Genomic DNA, 19,462 nt, shown 5'->3' on the forward strand with positions numbered 1-19,462 from the left:
CTATGTATTAACGACTCAAGGACGTATTGACATGTGAAGCCCACCGTCCGCCACGTCAGTGAAATCGGACAAAAATAGAGTTATACTACAACGTGATATGTTTGTGTGAGTTTAGCAGTATATATTTTGGATTTGGATGTTAGGAGATCTCATATAGAATCAAAGCTATGTCAAGGAATCTCCGGTGAACTTATTCCTAAAAGAAACTTGAACGGCCTTTCTAAAAAAAAACCCATAAACAAGCTCGAGGGCTGTGTGTCTGCGTGCATCTCTGGCCTTCACATCTTAATATCTCTAAGAAAAGTATTAATAAATCTTAATATATATAAGTAGAGCTCTGTGGGGGCGGATGCACGTTACAACGGAATAGTGATTTCATGGCAGATTACAATCTCAGACAGTGCTGGAGCAGATAGTAAAGTTCTCGTTCAGCACTAGATGCAGTTCGGATACATATATTGTTCTAAATATTCTCTGCTTATTCAGGAAAATAGGCCATACATGATATTTGGAGCATCATCAACAGATCCCCTAAACATGTTTTAGGAATCTTTAATATGTGAAGGTACCATTTTTTTTCTTCTCCTAGAGAGATAGACTAAATTTGACTCGCTAAAATACAAAAGTGGGCCGCATCCCATCTCCTCTTGCGTGATCTTCCCCTTCTTCGAAGAGAGGAATTTTCTTAACAGCTAATTAGGAGAACTGTTAGATAGAACAATTCACTGGAAGCCCCCATGTATTTTTTTATTAGAAATTATATTGGGCTTACGTTGGTGATGCTCTTAGGAAGCATGTATGCAACCTTGAAATAAAAACTACTACCTCCATATCATAATAGCTTCATTTTTAATTTTTTCCGTGTCCAGCATTTGACCATTCGTCTTATTTGAAAAATTTGTACAAAAACTTAAAAAATTTAGTCACGTATAAATTACTATTCATATTTTATCATCTAGTAAGAATAAAAAATTAATCGCAAAAAAAATTCAAATAAGATCAACGAAGAATCAAAACATTGTATCAAAAAACTAAAAAATGATCTTATTTCGGAACGGAGGTAGTAGCTAATATATGAAAAGTATTTGATATATGCAAACAATTAGGTTTAGCATTTAACTAAATATTTTTTGTGGCTATACTGTAACAGTTTTTAATAAATACACGGTCAAAATGTATTAATCAAATATGCGTATAGGACAATGGCCGTGTTCGGCTGCAGTCCAAAGTTAACTTATCTCCCTCGTTTTCCGCACGTACGTTTCCTGAATTACTAAATGGTGTATATTTTGTAAAAAATTCTATAAAAAAGTTGTTTAAAAAATCAAATTAATCTATTTTATATTTTTTTAATAATTAATAATTAATTAATTATATACTAATCAATTACTATATTTTTCGTATCATGTAAGTACTTAGCATCCCTCGAAAAAACGCAGCCAATGTCAGTGTACAACATCAAAAGTACCATTGGCGTGGTGGTGAGAGTCATACACGTATGTATGATTCCCTCATCGGAGTCCAAATTGTGACAACCCTTTCTGCACGTGTGCTTAGTCGGGGCATCTTAGGGTTATTATTTTCCAGACATGATCATGTCGTGTATAGTACTGCTCCGTTCCAAAATGAAAATATTAGTGGGTTGTTTATAGTGATTAAGGGTTAAAGATGAAAAGACTATCATGTTCATTAATAAATGGGGAATGAGTACGAGGGTACACTACGGCTGCGTTAGATTTCACCAGGTTGAGATAGATTACTTCTCGATTTCCGTTACCACGCTTTTTAAACTACTAAATAGAGTATTTCGTGCAAAAATTTTTCTATATAGAAATTGTTCTAAAAGATCAAATAACTCCACTTTTCAAATTTTTAATAAGTAATACTTAATTAATCATGTATTAATTATGTTTATCGTTTTCCGTGCTGCTAATCAGCTTTTGCAACATCCTACGTCTAACGCAGCCTACGCCGGGGCAGGCCAACAGTGATGGCCTAGGTGCTCACCTCTGACAAGTCTCACCCTCTACATGTAGCTCACGAGTCCAAAAATCATCGAGGATTCATAATGTACTAATTATCTAATTTTATATTTATATACTAATTAATATGATATAATTTTGTAACAATTGAATAATCCACTGCACAGGTAATGATCAGTTAGAGATAGACATACTTTTATAACAGGCCATAACAAACAACTATCACAGATAATCATTTATCAACATAATATGTACTATGATCACCCATAGTCAATGTATTACTTTTGACAGGTTTGCTAAGACACGTTACATGCGTGTTATTAACAGCGTGTCATGAGGTATTATAAATAATAAAAATTTTGGATGTGTCATGATTAATGAAATAAGTAGTATCGTGGACATAAAAATGTTTATATTCTGGTATAATATTTAAATTATATATATATATTTATATTTTTGAACGAGTTGAGTACGCAGTACAGATATGATCAATCCAAGACACTTTCTCGTACGTTTCAGCAGAAGATTTATATCATTTCGCTAATACTTCCACTGGCACTATGTGGTACGCGCATGCTGGTTGGCACTATCGGATATACTCCATATACAACTTCTGAAACCAAGTGAAATTTCTAGTTGTTCCTATCCTTTTGCTGCAACTATGTGGACTGCGGGTTGCAAGCCAAATGCTGAAATGCCACGGTGCTTTGCACCTTGTCCTGACTGTGCCCCAAGTAACTAACCACGACAACCAATCGATCAAGGCCTAATTAATGGCTAATTGGTTTAATCTTTTGCCTCTCCTTTTGGTGGTAGGTGGAATATCTCCCTAGGCCAAGCATGGGAAAAACTTTTGTGTCCATGAGTTTTTTTTTCTTTGCCTATTATTTTCTCCGTACGATTTGCACCACGTAACAATAGTGAAGTGTGTACGGATTCTTTTTATATGTAAAAAAAAAGTTTCAGCAGTATACATGCATGTGCAATGGTGTATCAACAATATAGGAGTAGGCACGTAAGCCAAGGCAACGTCAGGTACCCCTAGCTAGAGCAACTGGTTGCTCGCTGGCACACTTAGGTGGTGTTTAGATTGGAAAAAATTTTGGGAGTAGTGTCACGTCAAATGTTTGACGGAATGTTGGAAGGGGTTTTCGGACACAAATGAAAAAAAACGAATTTTACGGCTAGCCTGGAAACCGCGAGACGAATCTTTTGAGCCTAATTAATCCGTAATTAGCACATGTCGGTTACTGTAGCACTTATGACTAATCATGGACTAATTAGACTCAAAAGATTCGTCTCAAGATTTCTTCCATAACTGTGCAATTAGTTTTTTGGTTTATTTATATTTAATGATTTATTTAGGTGTCCAAAAATTAAAAAATTTTGGAACTAAACAAAGCCTTAGCTGCTCCTCCGTATTTACTGGTACAGTATTATTTAAGAACCATTTGAATCCAGAATTAGTATTATTTAAGGACCATTTGAATCCAGAATAAAAAAATAGAGGGATAGGAAGAAACAATGAATTTTGACAAGAATGTAAGAGGGTGTTTAGATGGCAAATTTTTTTGGGGAGTAGGTCACATCAAACGTTTGATCGGATGTCGGAAGGAGTTTTTGGATACGAATGAAAAAAAGAATTTCACGGCTCGGCTGAAAACCACGAGACGAAATTTTTGAGCCTAATTAAGCCGTCATTAACACATGTTGATTACTGTAGCACTTATGGCTAGACTAATTATGCTCAAAAGATTCGTCTCAAGATTTCTTTCACAACTGCGCAATTAGTTTTTTTGATTCATCTATGTTTAATGCTCCATTTAAATGTCCAAAAATTTGATGTGATGTTTTTAGGAATTTTTTTTAACTAAACAAGGCCTAAGTGTAAAACAGAGGATTGCAAAACATAGGAAAAACATAGGAATGACCGTTTGATTGGACCATAGGAAAAATATAGGAATTTGAGGAGAGACAAACACTCATTGGATTTTTCCCATACAAGTTTTTCATTCCTATAATTCAAAGGGGCCCTAAAATTCCTATAAATTCCCTTTAAATTAAAGGGGGTCTAGGTACTATCTCACTTCATATTTCTAACGTTATTGACTCTTGATCACGTGTTTAATTATTCATCTTATTAAAAATATTTATGTAATTATTATTTAGATTGGATGTGTTCTAGTTATAACTTACATTCCGTATACTTTTATAATTATTTAATAAAACAAATGAACAAACAATTAATAACTTTATTTATTAAAATATGAACCGAGTATATATATTACTTCCATACTATCTACTATGTACTCCCTCCATCGCACAAATATTTTATTTTTTATCCACATTCTTTATCCAACAAGATTCTATCTTTGCAAAATTAACATATTAAAGTTAGATAAAGTGGAAGAAAATAATTATATTAAAGTTTGGTAATGTAATGAACATATATATCTTACGTAGTCTGGAGAATATATGGGATAAATGCCTAGACTTTTTAATTTTTTAGTTTTGTTTTGATACCTACGAGATGGGGAAAAAAACAATGTTCTTGTGGGGTGAAGGGCACAGCTAAATTTCTGTTATGTGTGCTAGACTAATATAGGTACATGCCTGTAAAAATGTCTTTAAAAATGCACCATATGCATATCAATTTCTCGTATTTAGCCACGACTATATAGTTTTAATTTCAATATAGACCCTTGTAGATTGAATTACTATTATATAACATTGTTGTGTTGACTCGATCTGTCTTATACACCCTTCATTATTCCATAGGATAAGTACCGATCAAGGTGTATACAGCCAAGACTTCTTTACATTTGTGAACATATATATATATATATATATATATATATATATATATATATATATATATATATATATATATATATATATGGGATTTGTGTGAATATGTGATGACTTATAAAATCTCTCTCCATCCGAAAGTATATGACACATTTTTGTTTCATTAAGATAAGGTATTGGTCACCAATTACTCTTTAAAATATTGTTTTTAATAGTAAATTGATGTTGTTAAATTTGTATAAAAGGTATTTTCTTATTACCATTATTTTGTATCACATAAAAGATATATTAGTGAATTAACTGTTACCTAAAATTTTATCATAACAAAGCAAAATGAGCATTATATTTTTGGACCGAAGGAGTAACAAATTAATAGAAGGAAAACTCTAATTCATCAAAGTGGACATTTATAGCTCAGCCAAATAACATGTACATTATATTTTTGCAGCTCCAAAATCTCCTTAATTAAAATATTCAGATTATTCAATCTAAATTCAACACACATATATGCATGCTAGATACGTACACGTTTATGGCAAAAACGAAGTGTAGCACAATTAATGATCGTAAACACAATCGTTCTGCATCTCTCGGTTGCACGTGTGCGTTTTCAGGCATTTAAGTGACCATGAAATAACGAATCATTCCAGGTCGATCCATGCTGAATTGCATATGTTCTGCTGAATTCTCGAACATGAATCTTCAATTCAAATTTATTTATTTGCATGCTTGTGTCTAATACTCTAATACTCTACACATATATATACTGCTGCCTTACGCACGGTACAGTGCATCATTTCGTCTCACATAGCTGTGGACAATAACAAACCAAGCCAAAGGAATAAAACAATCCCCACAAACACTGTTCTCTCTAATATACTTGTGCATATGATATATAGCTCGGGACAAAACCAGACGAACCATTTCTGTCAGCAAAACAACAAAACGCACAGCTAAACTTTCAGAAGAAACAAAGAAGCCATCGCAGTACTTATGCAAACATACAAACAATTGGTACCTTGGCGTTTAATTCAAATCCAATGTTCGACAAATCACACGTCTCTCCCGTGCCGATTCACAAATGCAAAGCTTAGCTTACAATACTTGAGCAGCAAACCTTTAATTTGCTGCTGGGGTGTTCAGAAACGAGGTACTGCTGATGAATATGAACTCATAAATGATAACTCTAGTATAATTCCTGGAGTAAAGTGCAGGCATGGATAGCTATTATATATCATGGATGATGAAGGTCATATGCAACCTGTACCTGCTCACAGTGCTCGATCAGCATTCAATGGATTATATAGCTAGCCAGCTACAGACACCTTCCGCCATAGCCAGCGCTCCTGAACAATGTCTGCTTGATCTCGTCGGTGCTGGCCACTTGCCTCTTCCCGCCATCCTGTCATGCATTGTCGACGAACTCATTCAGAACTGATACTAGATGTTAATCAAACACATGTCTATAGCTAGCTAGGTTCAAGCAAGAAATCAAGGGAGCTGTTTTATATATCAATGTTCAGAAATCCGTCCTGGTAGCCAAGGTACGTAGTTGCTACAAGGATATAGAACTTACTTGTAAGCAGGAGGCCTGCATGCCAAAGTCGCTGAAGCAACTGACGACACACTGCTCGATCTCCAGCCCCAGCACCTCCAGCGCGCTCACCGTCGACAGCAGCACGCCGGGGTTGGCCGGGCAGCATATCTCGATCCTCGTGCTCCCGCTGCCCCGCCTCTCGACGTCGAACTGCGAAGCAAAGCCCGGTTTAATTAGTCAGTTGAGTTCCCCCATGGATCACACAAGTTCACAACCAGCTTGCTTCAGCTGTTCAGCCCCGCGCGCGAACGCGCAAGAAATACGGGCACCTATCACATATATCTACTAACTAAATTTCGAGATGTTTCAATGTGATATGGACCTGAGAGCTAGCTTGCATATGTACCTTTGTTGAATTCCTCACGAGCATCTCATTGTTGCCGCCGCTGGAGGAATCTTTCATCGTGTTCAACAGGTCGAGCTCCTCCGGCGTGGCGCCAATCTCCTCCTCGAGGGTTTTGATCCGATCCGTCAGCTCCTTCACGTAGTCGATGGTGTCCCCGAGGATCGAGGTCCTGTCCATCTGCAAAACGAGCGATAGATTGATTGTATGCATATGAGCACGGGACACGGAGACAAAGAAGGTAGCTACAGCTAGGTCAATTAATTAGGTCACAAGAGAACAATATGATGTGTGTCACCTTGCTAATCTTGGGCACGATGGAACGGAGCATGGACAGCCGGTCGTTGAGCCGCTTGCGACGCCGCCTCTCGGCCATGAGGTTCTTCGACGGCGTGCCGTGGAGCTTGCTCCGCGGGTGGACGCCGCCGACGCCCCTGATTCCGGCCATCATCTCCGAGCTCTCTCCGGCGCCTCCTCCAAACATGAACGTCGGTGGCGACGAGCCGCCGCCATGGAGCGGCGCCTTGTCCCCGCTCGTCTCCTCCTCCGCCACCATTGCATCGCGGAGCGGAGTGGGCTGCTGTGTCTGGCTAGCCGCCTCCGAGGGGACGAGGGCGCAGCTGCGGTACGGGTTACAGACTTCACTCAAGCAGTCGAAGTTGAACTCCTCGTGCGGATGCTGAGGCGCTGCCGGCGGCGGCACCATGGGCGGCACCAGCTCCTGGAACGGCGACGCGTCCATCCCGCCCCTCGCCTCGGGTCCCTCGCCGCCGTAGAAGAGGAGGTCGCTCATCATCATGCCGCCGCCGCCCTGGTACGCCGCCTGCCACGGCGACGCCCCCTCCCGCCGCAGCGACATGAGCTCATCCAAGAAGGACTCCTCGTCAAGCTCCATGCCTCCCTTAGCTAGTGCCAGCAGCAAGAGCGAGCTAAGAAAGAAGGTATACCTAGTATATATGCTCCCTTTCCTCTAGCTACCTAGCTCTCTCGCCCCCCCCTCTCCTGCTGCTGCCTAGATTGCCCAAACCCTCACGCTTATACTATCATCAACCGGGACGCGGGTAGCTAAGCCACATGTCCAAGTTGCAGGGACCAGGGGGCCAGTAGCAGTGCATGGATCGAATGAAACGGCCGTGAGACTAGAGGAGAGGAGATCGATCGATCGAGAATGAAATGAAACGAAATGATCAAGCTGGGGGCACGGAAGCAACCTGGGAAACGAAACGCGTGTGTGGTGGGCCGCGCGAGGTGGCCAACCCAAAGCGAGCGACAATTATTCCTCTTGCCTTCGCAATAAACGCACAGCTAGAGTTTTGGCTAGGTGCTGAGGTATATCGGTCGGTATAGTATATTAGTATATGGCTCGATCGCCAACTGGGTGGACCGCGGTCGGTCGGTCGATCGGTGCAGACGGTAAATTAGCTAATCGAGCCACATAAATTTTATAGGACTTTTCTCTCATCTTATAAAACTGTCAAGTCAGCAATTTTGCTGATGTATCATCCTATTTAATGTGCATAACATATTTATGAAACATGTATTGAGACTGATCTTAGAGTAAGGTTTCTCTCAGCTCATTTATATAGTAATTAGTTGTTTATAATTAATACAGGGCTTAATTGTCCCTCTTACAGAGTTTTTTCGTTCTTGTGCTAGAGCTGGATATAAGTTTATAGCCGGTCTCTCATCTCTCTCTTTTTATCTCTCCTCTACCTCATAGTATACTATTATACTCGCTCTTAGCCATAGGTCGCAGAGGCGCTGAGAATGGAATGGAATCTCCCCACTTGTTTAATCGCCTGGCCTGGCTACATTCGGTTTCAATTATCGATCATGTCGTTTTCGCCTGAAATCTGCAATCTCGCGGCCATGGCCTTTTAAAATTCACGTCGCTTGGCGGCGATCGAGGTTTGACGGCCGGGCTGGCCCCGGTGCAAAAGGAATTTGGTCGCACATACTTTTATACTATTTACCCCCTCCACCTGCATAGCTACTAGCACTATAGCTAATCGGCGTACTACGTCGTCGTGGTGTACGTACATGCATAGTAGGGGTGGAGTTGTCACGGCCACCTACAGGCTACAGCTAGAGAGGCCGGAGCAGAGTGTCACGGCGGAGTCAAAAAGAATGGGTTAGCTAAACAAAACAACGCCCCTAATATGTGCTACTTTCATTCTATAATAATTTTATTTTTTGTTTTTCGTGTCCAAAGTTTGATCATTCATCTTACTTAAAAAATTTATACAGAAACTTAACAAAACTAGTCACACATAAAATATTATTTATGTTTTATCATCTAGTAAAAATAAAAATATTAGTAAAAAAATTTAAATAAAACAAAGAGTTAAAATATTATATAAAAAATTTAAAAATAATCTTGTTTGAGACGGAGGTGGTAGCCTTCCGCTCTCTGCTCGTTCGTTGTTTTTAGCGCCCAGATTCCCTTTGCCCGTTTGGCGTCTTGGTGGCGAGCGAGCGATCGATCGATCGGGTGTATCGGTCGGTCAGTCGGCCCCGCCGCGCGCGGGCTGCACGGTGAGATGCCTTTTGTGCGTACGTACGCGCGCCAGTTGATAATTTGCTGGTGATGTGGAGACGTCGCGTGCGCGGCCGGTGCTTGTGCCTACCCCCCTAGCCAAACCTGCCTCGTTTCCGAGACGTAGCCGTGTCCGCCGGGAGGAGCTGCGACGAGAGCACGTACAACAAGTCAGCTATAAATATATATTAAGAAAATAAAAAAAAAGAAAAAAACAACGGACTATATAGGTATATAGTCAGCTATAGCACGAACTCTAACGTATGGTAGGTGAGACCGTGTAATATATGTTTGTAGATAACTGTTATAATTGACTATTAGATAGATCATAGATAATTTGGAGCTATTAGTTGGTTTTAGCTATACTATTGAACTTGCTCTGAGAGAGTGACTGTACCATTGACATTATTTTTTCGCTTATACTTATATTTATATAAAAAATTATTTTTTTAACTTTAAATTTAGAGATAGTTTATGGTTTTTAATTTTACTAAATTATATTTTTAACATTGACTTCTTAGATGGCTAAGAATACTCTAAGAATACGTATATAATTTTTTTATTTATAAAAATTATTTTTTGTGATCGAGTCAGATCGCCCGTCCACATACGCGCGTACGGTTCGCAAGTACGTGCTGTGCTGGTGTGGTGTGCAGTCGGTCGTGTTTGTGTCGGGCTGTACGTATGCGCGCGATCCAACACGAAATCACATCATGGCGTTTGGTTGCGTGTTCCCTGGGAGCTAATGAAGCTAAAGGTCGTAGCTACGCACTGTGGGTGATCGATCGATGCACTGAGACCGAATATATGCTGGTGTGTGGTGGGTCTCATTATCTGGGAGATTTGAGGGGGATTAATCCTGATTCGGATGAGCTATCAGATCTGATTGGGGGCATGGATAGGATTAAAACAATGCGCATGGAACAAAAACTCCAGTCGATTGTTTATCCGTCAAGATTACTAATTAGACTTGCTGTACTGCATAACTTTGTCCTTGGTCGGGTTACGCCAATATAAATACTTATTTTGTTTTCTTGCAATGATCGTATAACTAGCTAGTTGTAGTATATTTCTACTAAAAGAAAAACTAGCTAGCTCTAGTATGCATGTACGTATTTGTTGTTTAATGCCAGCACTGTCAACTGGATAGAAACGATGCGAACATTTTTTGTATGCACGCAATATGTTTCCACTACAAGGCCATGCCAACTCATCACACCCAATGACCTCCCAAAAATATATCCGATAAACTGTTTGCATCTCTCGACCCATGCTCTATACTCCTTTTTTATATGTTCCAGTTAAAACTGGTCTTCACTAAATTAAATAATGCCACACTTTTTAAAGCCCAATTAGTTTTATGTTATTTACTTATTTTCATACACCATTGACAATGAACCTCCAGGACTACATTAATATCAAATGAAACTAAGTGAGTTCGATCGGTTCATCTTCAAGAGGTTAAATATATAAGTTGGACATGGTCATTTATATTTTCAAGAATATGGTGGTTCATTTTCTTGTTTAGTTGGATGAATTATCAATTTGTTTTGTTTGGTTGGATAGATGATGATGGTACAATGAAAGTAATAAACTACTAATCAGTTAACTAAAATATACTTCATTCATCTCGCAATGTAAGACTTCCGTGTATTGCTTAAATTTATATAGATGCTAATAAATCTACGCATATATAGAATCAATATACATTGATCAACACATAGCCAAAATGGCTTACAATATGGAATGTATGAAGTATTAATTACCATAACTCTTATCATAATCTAACTGACTCCATCAATTCCAAAATATAATACATAACAACTTTTTTCCATCCATGATATAACGTGTGCATGCGTACATTACATGCAGACCTTAATTAGCACATATCTCTCCTCTAAATTTGATTTATTTTAAATTTTTTACTATCAAAACACCCAACCACATTAAATACATGTGTACATGCACCAAAATAATCCTTTAATGGTAGTTGTGCATTGTATTTTAGAATGGATGGAATAGTTAACAATAAAATAGACTAACTACCTCCAATCAATTCTAATATTGATAAGTTAATTACTACTCACTCCGTCTCAAAATACAAGTGTTTCTAGAGGTGGACATGAGTATTAAAAAAATGTGAGAATAATTGAAGGATGGTTAAGAAGATAATGTATGTAGATGAAAAAATTTAAATGGACAATGATTGTGATTGATCGAGATAATGAGGTAGGTAGAGAAATAGCTATATTTTAGAGAAAATGGTGGACGGTACAAATAGCTTCATTTGGGACGGAGGGAGTAATTAATAATATAATATATCAATTGTCACTAATTAATTAGGTGTGATCAATATTAGTGAATCTCAATAGTTTCATCTGGCTAATTTCCCAGATGAGCTCATTTAACATCTTTGTGAAATAGCCGCTTCTCCTAGCTCCTCCATCCACCCTTGCCAACCAACTAATTATGTACTCAAAATTTGGGTCTTCATATCCCATCCAGAGATGATATCCCTTCAGCCAAATGCACCATAATACAACGTCTCTAGCTAGCTAACCGCACTTCATAATACTGAATCCAATCCTTCATATCTCACTTAGTATTTATGTATTTTGGAGTATAAATGTTCTAAGTTTATCCAAAAGCAAACATACATCATATCTATTAGGTACTGTAAAGTTGTGTGTAAGTCCATTAAAAATAATCTGTGGGTAAAACCTTTGTAACATGTTTTTATCTTTTAAAAGATAATATTGTAAAATGGAAACACCAAATCTACTTAAAAGTTATAAAGTTCTATATATTAAATTTGGCTTATAAGCATAATAAGCATAAATGAAATGATGAGCCTACATCCTCTTCTTCCTAATAAAGTTGAGTACATGACTATGGATGTGCTAACGGTTAATTTATTCTTTTTTACACGCCTTTATATTATTACAAGGCTCAAATTAAAGGAGTCATTATGCTCACTTTCAAATTAAAGTATGAATTCAGAATTCCAACGATACCGTAGAGTGTGGCGCGGGTAATATTGCAGCAATATTTTAGATTAAAACAAAAGGTAGAGTAGGCCAAAAAAAAAATATAAGAGAAAAATAAGGAATCAGGTATACGTGGCATCCTTTATGTTGACATAACTATGAAAAATATAACAAAATAGACTATATTATGATGTCATATGTGGTACACACGCATGTAATTTAAAATTTATTTACAAACAGAAGTTATCAGAACATATACTTCACGGCTACAATCAATTTTATTACTATCTTTACTTTGTTAAAAAGGCTTCACTTCTAGGTTCTAACCAGAAATTTAGCACGAGAATCCAGTGGAGCTCCCCTTCATTTTTTTTTGCTTTGTGTGTGTGCTGTGGAAGAGAGCTCAGCTCGTTTTTTTATTAACATCCTTAACATATATAGTACGTCTCCTCTAATATTTTATTTGGTTCGATAATGCATGTTGCCAACCATGTTTTACATTACATCAATTGTAACTATATTGATTACATATAAGAAACGAGTGTGCAAGTACTCCATGACTCAAAATCGAATTTCAAAGGCAAATTAGAAACAGTTGATTCACTCTGGCATCCATACCACTAGTTGGCATGCATGCTCGTTTGCTTAAGTAAAGTGCACGAACGGTCCCTTGACTTGTCCGAATGTATCATATAATTAAGTCTAAAACTTTTAAAATGTATTTTTTAAGTCCATAACCTGAGTCCCATACACGTTCAAGTATCTCTAACCCGCTTTGTATGCTGACGTGGCTTGCCACGGTGAATTATTAGGGCCACATGTTATAGGATAAAAGAGAGATGCAGTAGAGATGTGTTTTTTTATTTTTATTTCTCTTAATGTGACTTATATATAGGTCCCATGAGTTCTATTGATTCTTACGGTACAATTAATTTAAGATATGAGTTTCAATATATATATATATATATATATATATATATATATATATATATATATAATTTTTTTTCTAGTTGTGATTAAAGGTAATTGTTATGTTAACGGTACGTATGATGACGTCCACGAAGGATTCACCATAGCATGCCACGTCAGCTTACCATGTAGGGTGAAGCTCGTTTGACCTATATGGAACCCAAACAAGTTAAGGAGTCGAAGAATGCATTTTAAAGTTCAAGAGCTGAATGAAATGACCGAACAAAATATAAGGATTATTGTACATGCACTACACTTTTTCTTCTCTATCAAGCCATAATGTGTTTGGTTTGTGCTCTCTTCAAATCTCTTATGTTGATATGTATATATATTAGTGATCTAAAACCTAAGGGCTTAATATTTTGACAATTTCATATATGCATGTGTTAAAATTTGAATTTTAGATCTCAACTTAGAGTTGACTTTAAGGTTTTCTTTACCATGGTTTACTTTACATTATTTACTCATATGTAAAAGTTTTACTCATAATTATTTTTCAATAACTAATATTCTAACGTTTCATTTATGCTTATCATAAGTGAGGATTGCTAGTCTAAGGACCACCGTTGAACAGCAGTCCGGATGGGAGAGGGCAGACGCGGTGGTGGCGACCGGCGAGACCGGGATCTCTAATCTGGTTTCCAGCTGCTTGATAATCACAGTGTCGCGCCATGGACCGTGGGTGATAGAGACCGTGGCAGTGTGGGCATGGGGGCAAAGTAGCTGTAATAGCTGTAGCCCGTACGAACCAGTTCATCACATGCATGCATTGCAATCTGCTCTGCAGAGAGGCCCTGCAGCTGTCCAACAAAAGCTTTGCTTACGCAAGCGAACAGGATCCCGAAAGAAACGAAACGGTCCAAATCGATAAAAAGAAAGCGCACATGCATGCTCGTACGAAGCCCCCATGCCTTGGCATGGCGTTTGGTACGATCACGGTCACCGGCCGCCCGGCCCGCGCCCGCCACTCCCGCTGCGGCAGCTCGGCTCGCGTACACGGCGTACGTGCAGGGCCGCCCCCTCCGCGCGCAGGAACAAAACCAACGTACAGGGACCGCGCGCGTCGCGAGCGAGCGGCGGGCGCACAGCGCGGTCGGTTCACGGGCGGGCGGGCGCGCACGCATATAAGCAGCGCTGTTTATTAGTAGCATAAGCTGCGACACGTACAGGTGCGGCGGTACAGCGACAGTTTGGGTGGGGGTGCAACACGATGAGGTGAGGTGACAGGGCAGGAGCCGTGGCCGTGGCTGCCCTACGTACGCCGGCCGGCACATCGATCCGTCCGCCTCGGCCTCGGGGGCGCGCGCATCCCTACGCACGACCGCGCCCGGCCACCCGTAGCAGCGTGCTCGCGTCGCGTCGCTCGCTCAAATCGGTGGCTAAACGCGCGCGCATCCTCGGTGCCGCCCCGCAAACAGCGGCGGTGTCCGCGGCTGGACGCACGGCAACTATACTCTACTAGTACCGCTGCCCTGCCTCTAGGATGCGCGATGGCGCGTTGCGGGGGCGGGGAGCAGATAGGTCTGCTTGTTAGAGGAACCTGGGTCGGCGTGCCTGCCTGGCCATTTTGTGCGTGTCTTTTCTCTCCGGCCTTTTCGTCAATCCTTTCTACTAGTACCACTATGGAGTAGTAATAGGCTTTTCAGTAGTAATCCTAGTGGTTTTTACCAATGTGGCCGTGTTTCCTATGGAGCACGAATCGTGATGGTGAATCGTGCCAAGTGAAGGGGATAGCTAGCGCTGTGCTGCGCCCTTGCCCTTGCGGTGGGGGGCGCACCCGTGGCCGTGGGACGAAGGATTTCGGGCGTGTGCGAGATAGGTCGGTGTGGTCTGTGTGGGTAGGCGGGCCATTTGGGGTTGTGGGCTGTCTCCCTGCCTGGGTCCCTCACCACAGCTTGGGGGTTTCAACCTCCAATCGATCAATGCATAGACGTTGTTCGGTTTGTCATGCGAAATTGACCGCCGCTGCGTATGTGGTATATCTATATATAAAATGGCTTCGAGCTGCGACAACGACGCATGGCAAATTCGAAACTTTGCACGTGGGAACTGACTAATGCAGCGCATGATTAACTACGAGCTAAAGAAACAAGTACACTGCCTATCTGGTGTCACGTTGGGAACTCCACACATCTAATAGTAGTACACAGCAAATCAGGTACTCGTTACAAGATTTTTTTACTCTCAATTTATCTATTGATCAATATATATTATTAACATTTATACATATTAAAAAGCATTAAAAAGTCTTCTTACATAAAACAAACGTACTTAATAGTAGGTACGCAGCAAACACGCGTAGAAACTCCAAGGATCTTAGAGAGAACAGTTCAAACACAAGTCTTGACAACTGTTACTATCAAGTAGGACTCGGTACTTTGAATCTAGTACTAGCCTATCATGGATCTGTCAATGCAGGTTATTTCATCTAACAATGTTTATCCGAACTTTCGAAACCCTCCACTAAATCATTGCCGAAAACTCGAGATGGAACGAAAATGTCTCACTTCAGCGCTTGACGCTGCACAGGAGATGCCATGTTGCCAGTTGCCAATATCCATCAGCGGCAGCTCCGTGACCCACGTCACCTTTCACCAATCTCCTACAGTATGGATGGATGGATGGATGGATTCCACGAGTCGATAGTCACACAAGGTGCTGAAAGCTGCTCTGCTATGCTCCGAGGTAGCTACGATGCCTACCTGGATTGCTGGATACCGACATCATAACCACTCCAAAAGGCTCGAAGCAAGCTCTTCTAGTCTGAAAGAAAAGATGTGGATTCTCTGAAGTGAAAGCCTGAACCCTTCTGCAAGCGACTCATTGCCTACAGAAAAATTCAACCTCAGCCTGTCCTGCAAGAATCTCCTTGGGCATGCAGGTTATTCCCTTTTTGCACTCATTTCGCAGAGGTCTCCAACGCTGCACAAGGAATCCAAATTCATATTAACGATGAGTGCTCAAATTGCCAAAGAGATTAATTAGCAGATCCAGTATACCATGCTGAGGTGCTGCCACACGGAAAAATAATTTATAAATAAAAATTTTATATACATGTTCTTAGCGATCTAAAAGTCAAGACTAAAAAATAAACTTCAGTGAAAAAACACAAGAATCAACTCCAAATTTAAAATTGAAAATTTAAATTTTGGCTTATAAGCAGAAGCAAAAGCGAAAAAATGAAGATCACCACAGCTATTCGTTATGACCTGAACTCTGAAAGTATGAGGTACCCAGGAAACCATCCTACTAACCTAAATGGTCAAATTTGTTTCCAAAAGAACCAGATTGACTACTAAAGGAGGTCCAAATTCACATGACCTTCCACACTTGTAACCAAATCCAATTCCATTCAGTTAGTTCACATGATTGAAACCTCAGGAAACTCCATAAACTCTGAAAATTACCATCGAAAGTTACCATTTACCAACTCAACTCCATAACTTGGAATAGCAAGACCACAATGCCACTGAACCTAGGATTAGAATAGGAGAATCTTTAGACATGTTATCTAGAAGAAAAAATAGTCAGCATCTATAACATGTCAATATGATAATAATGATGGGGGCACAAATTCATGTGATGCGACAAATTGCAACTCATGATGAAATGAGGAAGAAAAGAAATGAGCACGGCAAGGGGTGATAGCAATGCTTCTGGGAAAGAGTCCATGTGATAATAACAAACTGCAACTCGTGACAAAATGGAAAAAATGGAAAGAGAGGGGGGCATGGTAAGTTGGCAATTGCATGAAGTCTTACTCCTTACAAGAGAGGCACTCTAATCCTGAAAATAGTCATCTCAAAAGTTAAAATAAACAACCTGAAGACCTCATACACGAAAGGGAAAACATACAACTAACAGACTACTTCCGCAACGCAAGTCCAAACTTCAACCTGCATGTCAATCTATGATATAGCCAAAAAAAAAAAGAGGAATGCTTAGCCATGAATGCTTTGAACCTTTTATTGGAGCTTGCTTATGTGAGTGAGTCCTGAAAACACCAGCTAATTGATCCAGTTGAGAAAATAAGGAAAAAAATGTCGCAAGTCATGTACATTGTGCTACAAAATTATGGTTGGGGATATAACAGGATTGTGCCAAATAAATCCGGAGATATGTAGTTCTAAATAAAGACATGCTCCTTGCTCATTTTTTATTTACTCAAAAGAAGAAAACAACTCGTTGGTTATTCACAACCTCTACTTCAAATTCTTATAATTGGTGCTGAAGTGTTTGTCTCATCGGACAAACAGAAATACAATGCTAAACTAGTCATAATTCTAATGCGAGGCACAAACCAACTGCAGCAAGACATTTAGCACATGGAGACTTTCCTTAAAGTGCTTTCGACGGCAAATACTGTCACCATGGCCATGTGATGTGTACAGAGTACAGATTGCAGAGCAGCAAGCAGTAGCCCATGTAACAAGTAGCTCTTCTGCTATCTAGGTTGGCACGTCACACGTGGACACACTGATTGAACTGGTGAACAACAGGAGCCGTGGAGAGGATAAGATCAGAAGAGAGGCAAATTTGGCATGTCAAAGATGCTAACAGCTTGAGGGGTTAGAATTAGAATAGCTTGGTGGATTTTCAAGTGATATTTGAGTGAACGTGAGAATTAGGTGGTGTTTCACTATAGTGACGATTTCATGTTGGAAAAAAAATTAGGTGATATTGAGTGAACGTGAGAACATGCTTGATTACTGTACTAAGAGAAAAAATTAGCTAACTAAGAGGAACAATCTCGAAAGACAAAAAAATGGATGACGGTTACGCAGCGCAATATGTAACAGTTAAAGGACATGATTTTACAGAGCATACCATCATTAAGTAGCATAGACCGGATTTAAATATCGAAGACAAGCCAATAGATTCTTACCTGTTCGCAATCAGGTCGCCATTCCAGATTAGTAGCAAGAAGAGTGAGTGCTCAACATGATGCCACAATGTATAGGTAATTGTATGCCGACGTCTCCCTCGGGCGAGGCAATTCCATAAACACGTCGGGGTCAGTAGCTAGTGGCTCGCATCACGCAGGCTCACGAATCCGAGAGCAAGGCGCTGAAATCAAGGAGAGAGCCAGCCCTCCTTCCTGCGTCACCCCGACGGGAGAGCACCGCCAGGTGAATGCGGCCGCTACGAGATGTCGTGGGGGTTGGTCGGTACTGGCGAGCGCTGAAGGCAGAGCCGTCGCCGGTCGGCGTGCTGGTTGGTGCTGCGCTGCTGTGAGGACAAAGGGGGAAAGAGTGGTATAGAACCCAACCCATCACAAAAGATAGATGTAACTGCGGCCCAGATACGAAGGACCCCATTGATCTCCTCCCATTATGGCCCACAAAATCGCAAATGGAACGAATCGCGATAAGTCTCAAGATAATCGGGCGAGTGGGCGACGCTCGTGAGAACGTGGAAACGGGCCAGACCAAAATACGCGTCATGCGGCTGTGGGCTTCCAACACACGAAATGACGAAAATGCTACAATAAGCTCGCTAACCGAACTTAACACTTGACTTTCTAAGTTTGAAAATATATATATATATATATATATATTTATTAGTATATAAATAAATCTAGACATACCGGAAAATCTTATAGGTAATGTAATCTATTTATATATACATACATATTTTCTAGTGTATAATATATTTGTTTTTATGATAATATTTTTAATATAGATATTTTTCTAATAGATATTTTATAGGTTAATTTTTGTTTATATATATAAACTCAATATATTTTTACATATGAAAGCTGAATGAAAGGGCGGAGGCTCGCGCAGACCACGTCACTCGGAATTATTCCAGCCGTCGGATCGACGGTGGACGGATGGATGGCTGGCTGGAGGCGTCGCCGCTAGCACGCGTGGAGGCGGCAGCCTCGCGCTGTCTCGCCTCCGCGCGCGACGTGTGCACCGTACAGAGAGGGCGCCGCTCTTCTCCTCCTCAACGCTCTTATCCTCGTCCTTACTGCGGGACGCATTCCTAAACGCCACTTTATTCGTGAACTTTAACTATTTGTCATTTTTACCTAGTTTTATAGGATTATAGTTATATAGATCTCTTATCTTAATGATAATAATTTTTAATTGTTAATTTGAATTTAAAATTTTCTAAATTATATGTATATATTGACCTTTTCTCTTAATTTACATAATTTACACCTGGACCCTTTTCTTATTTTTAAATCTTAAATTGTATTTCTAATCTGATTTACTGAAATTTTAGTTTACAAAT

The 19,462-nt window shown here is 39.9% G+C and overlaps 1 protein-coding gene across 1 annotated transcript; it reads right to left on the reverse strand.

The window, feature by feature from the left end:
- Window positions 1-5,749: 5,749 nt before the first annotated feature.
- LOC102713334 (transcription factor BHLH3) lies at window positions 5,750-7,719 on the reverse strand. The gene is made up of 4 exons (XM_015834968.2): window positions 7,029-7,719; window positions 6,734-6,910; window positions 6,367-6,537; window positions 5,750-6,192 (listed from the first exon to the last, which is right to left on the reverse strand). Exons 1-4 carry the CDS (start codon window positions 7,623-7,625, stop codon window positions 6,106-6,108), a joined length of 1,032 nt encoding a protein of 343 aa, XP_015690454.2. The 5' UTR covers window positions 7,626-7,719; the 3' UTR covers window positions 5,750-6,105.
- Window positions 7,720-19,462: the final 11,743 nt, after the last annotated feature.

Source organism: Oryza brachyantha, chromosome 3 (genome assembly GCF_000231095.2).
Source record: "Oryza brachyantha chromosome 3, ObraRS2, whole genome shotgun sequence".
NCBI classification, from domain to species: domain Eukaryota; kingdom Viridiplantae; phylum Streptophyta; class Magnoliopsida; order Poales; family Poaceae; genus Oryza; species Oryza brachyantha.

Coding starts and splice junctions, on each gene's coding strand:
- LOC102713334 (XM_015834968.2), bottom strand. CDS start 7,625: ATGGAGCTTGACGAGGAGTCCTTCTTGGATGAGCTCATGTCGCTGCGG. Junction 6,538..6,733: donor TCGTGAGGAATTCAACAAAG/GTACATATGCAA, acceptor TTTGCTTCGCAG/TTCGACGTCGAGAGGCGGGG. Junction 6,193..6,366: donor TGCAGGCCTCCTGCTTACAA/GTAAGTTCTATA, acceptor AATGCATGACAG/GATGGCGGGAAGAGGCAAGT.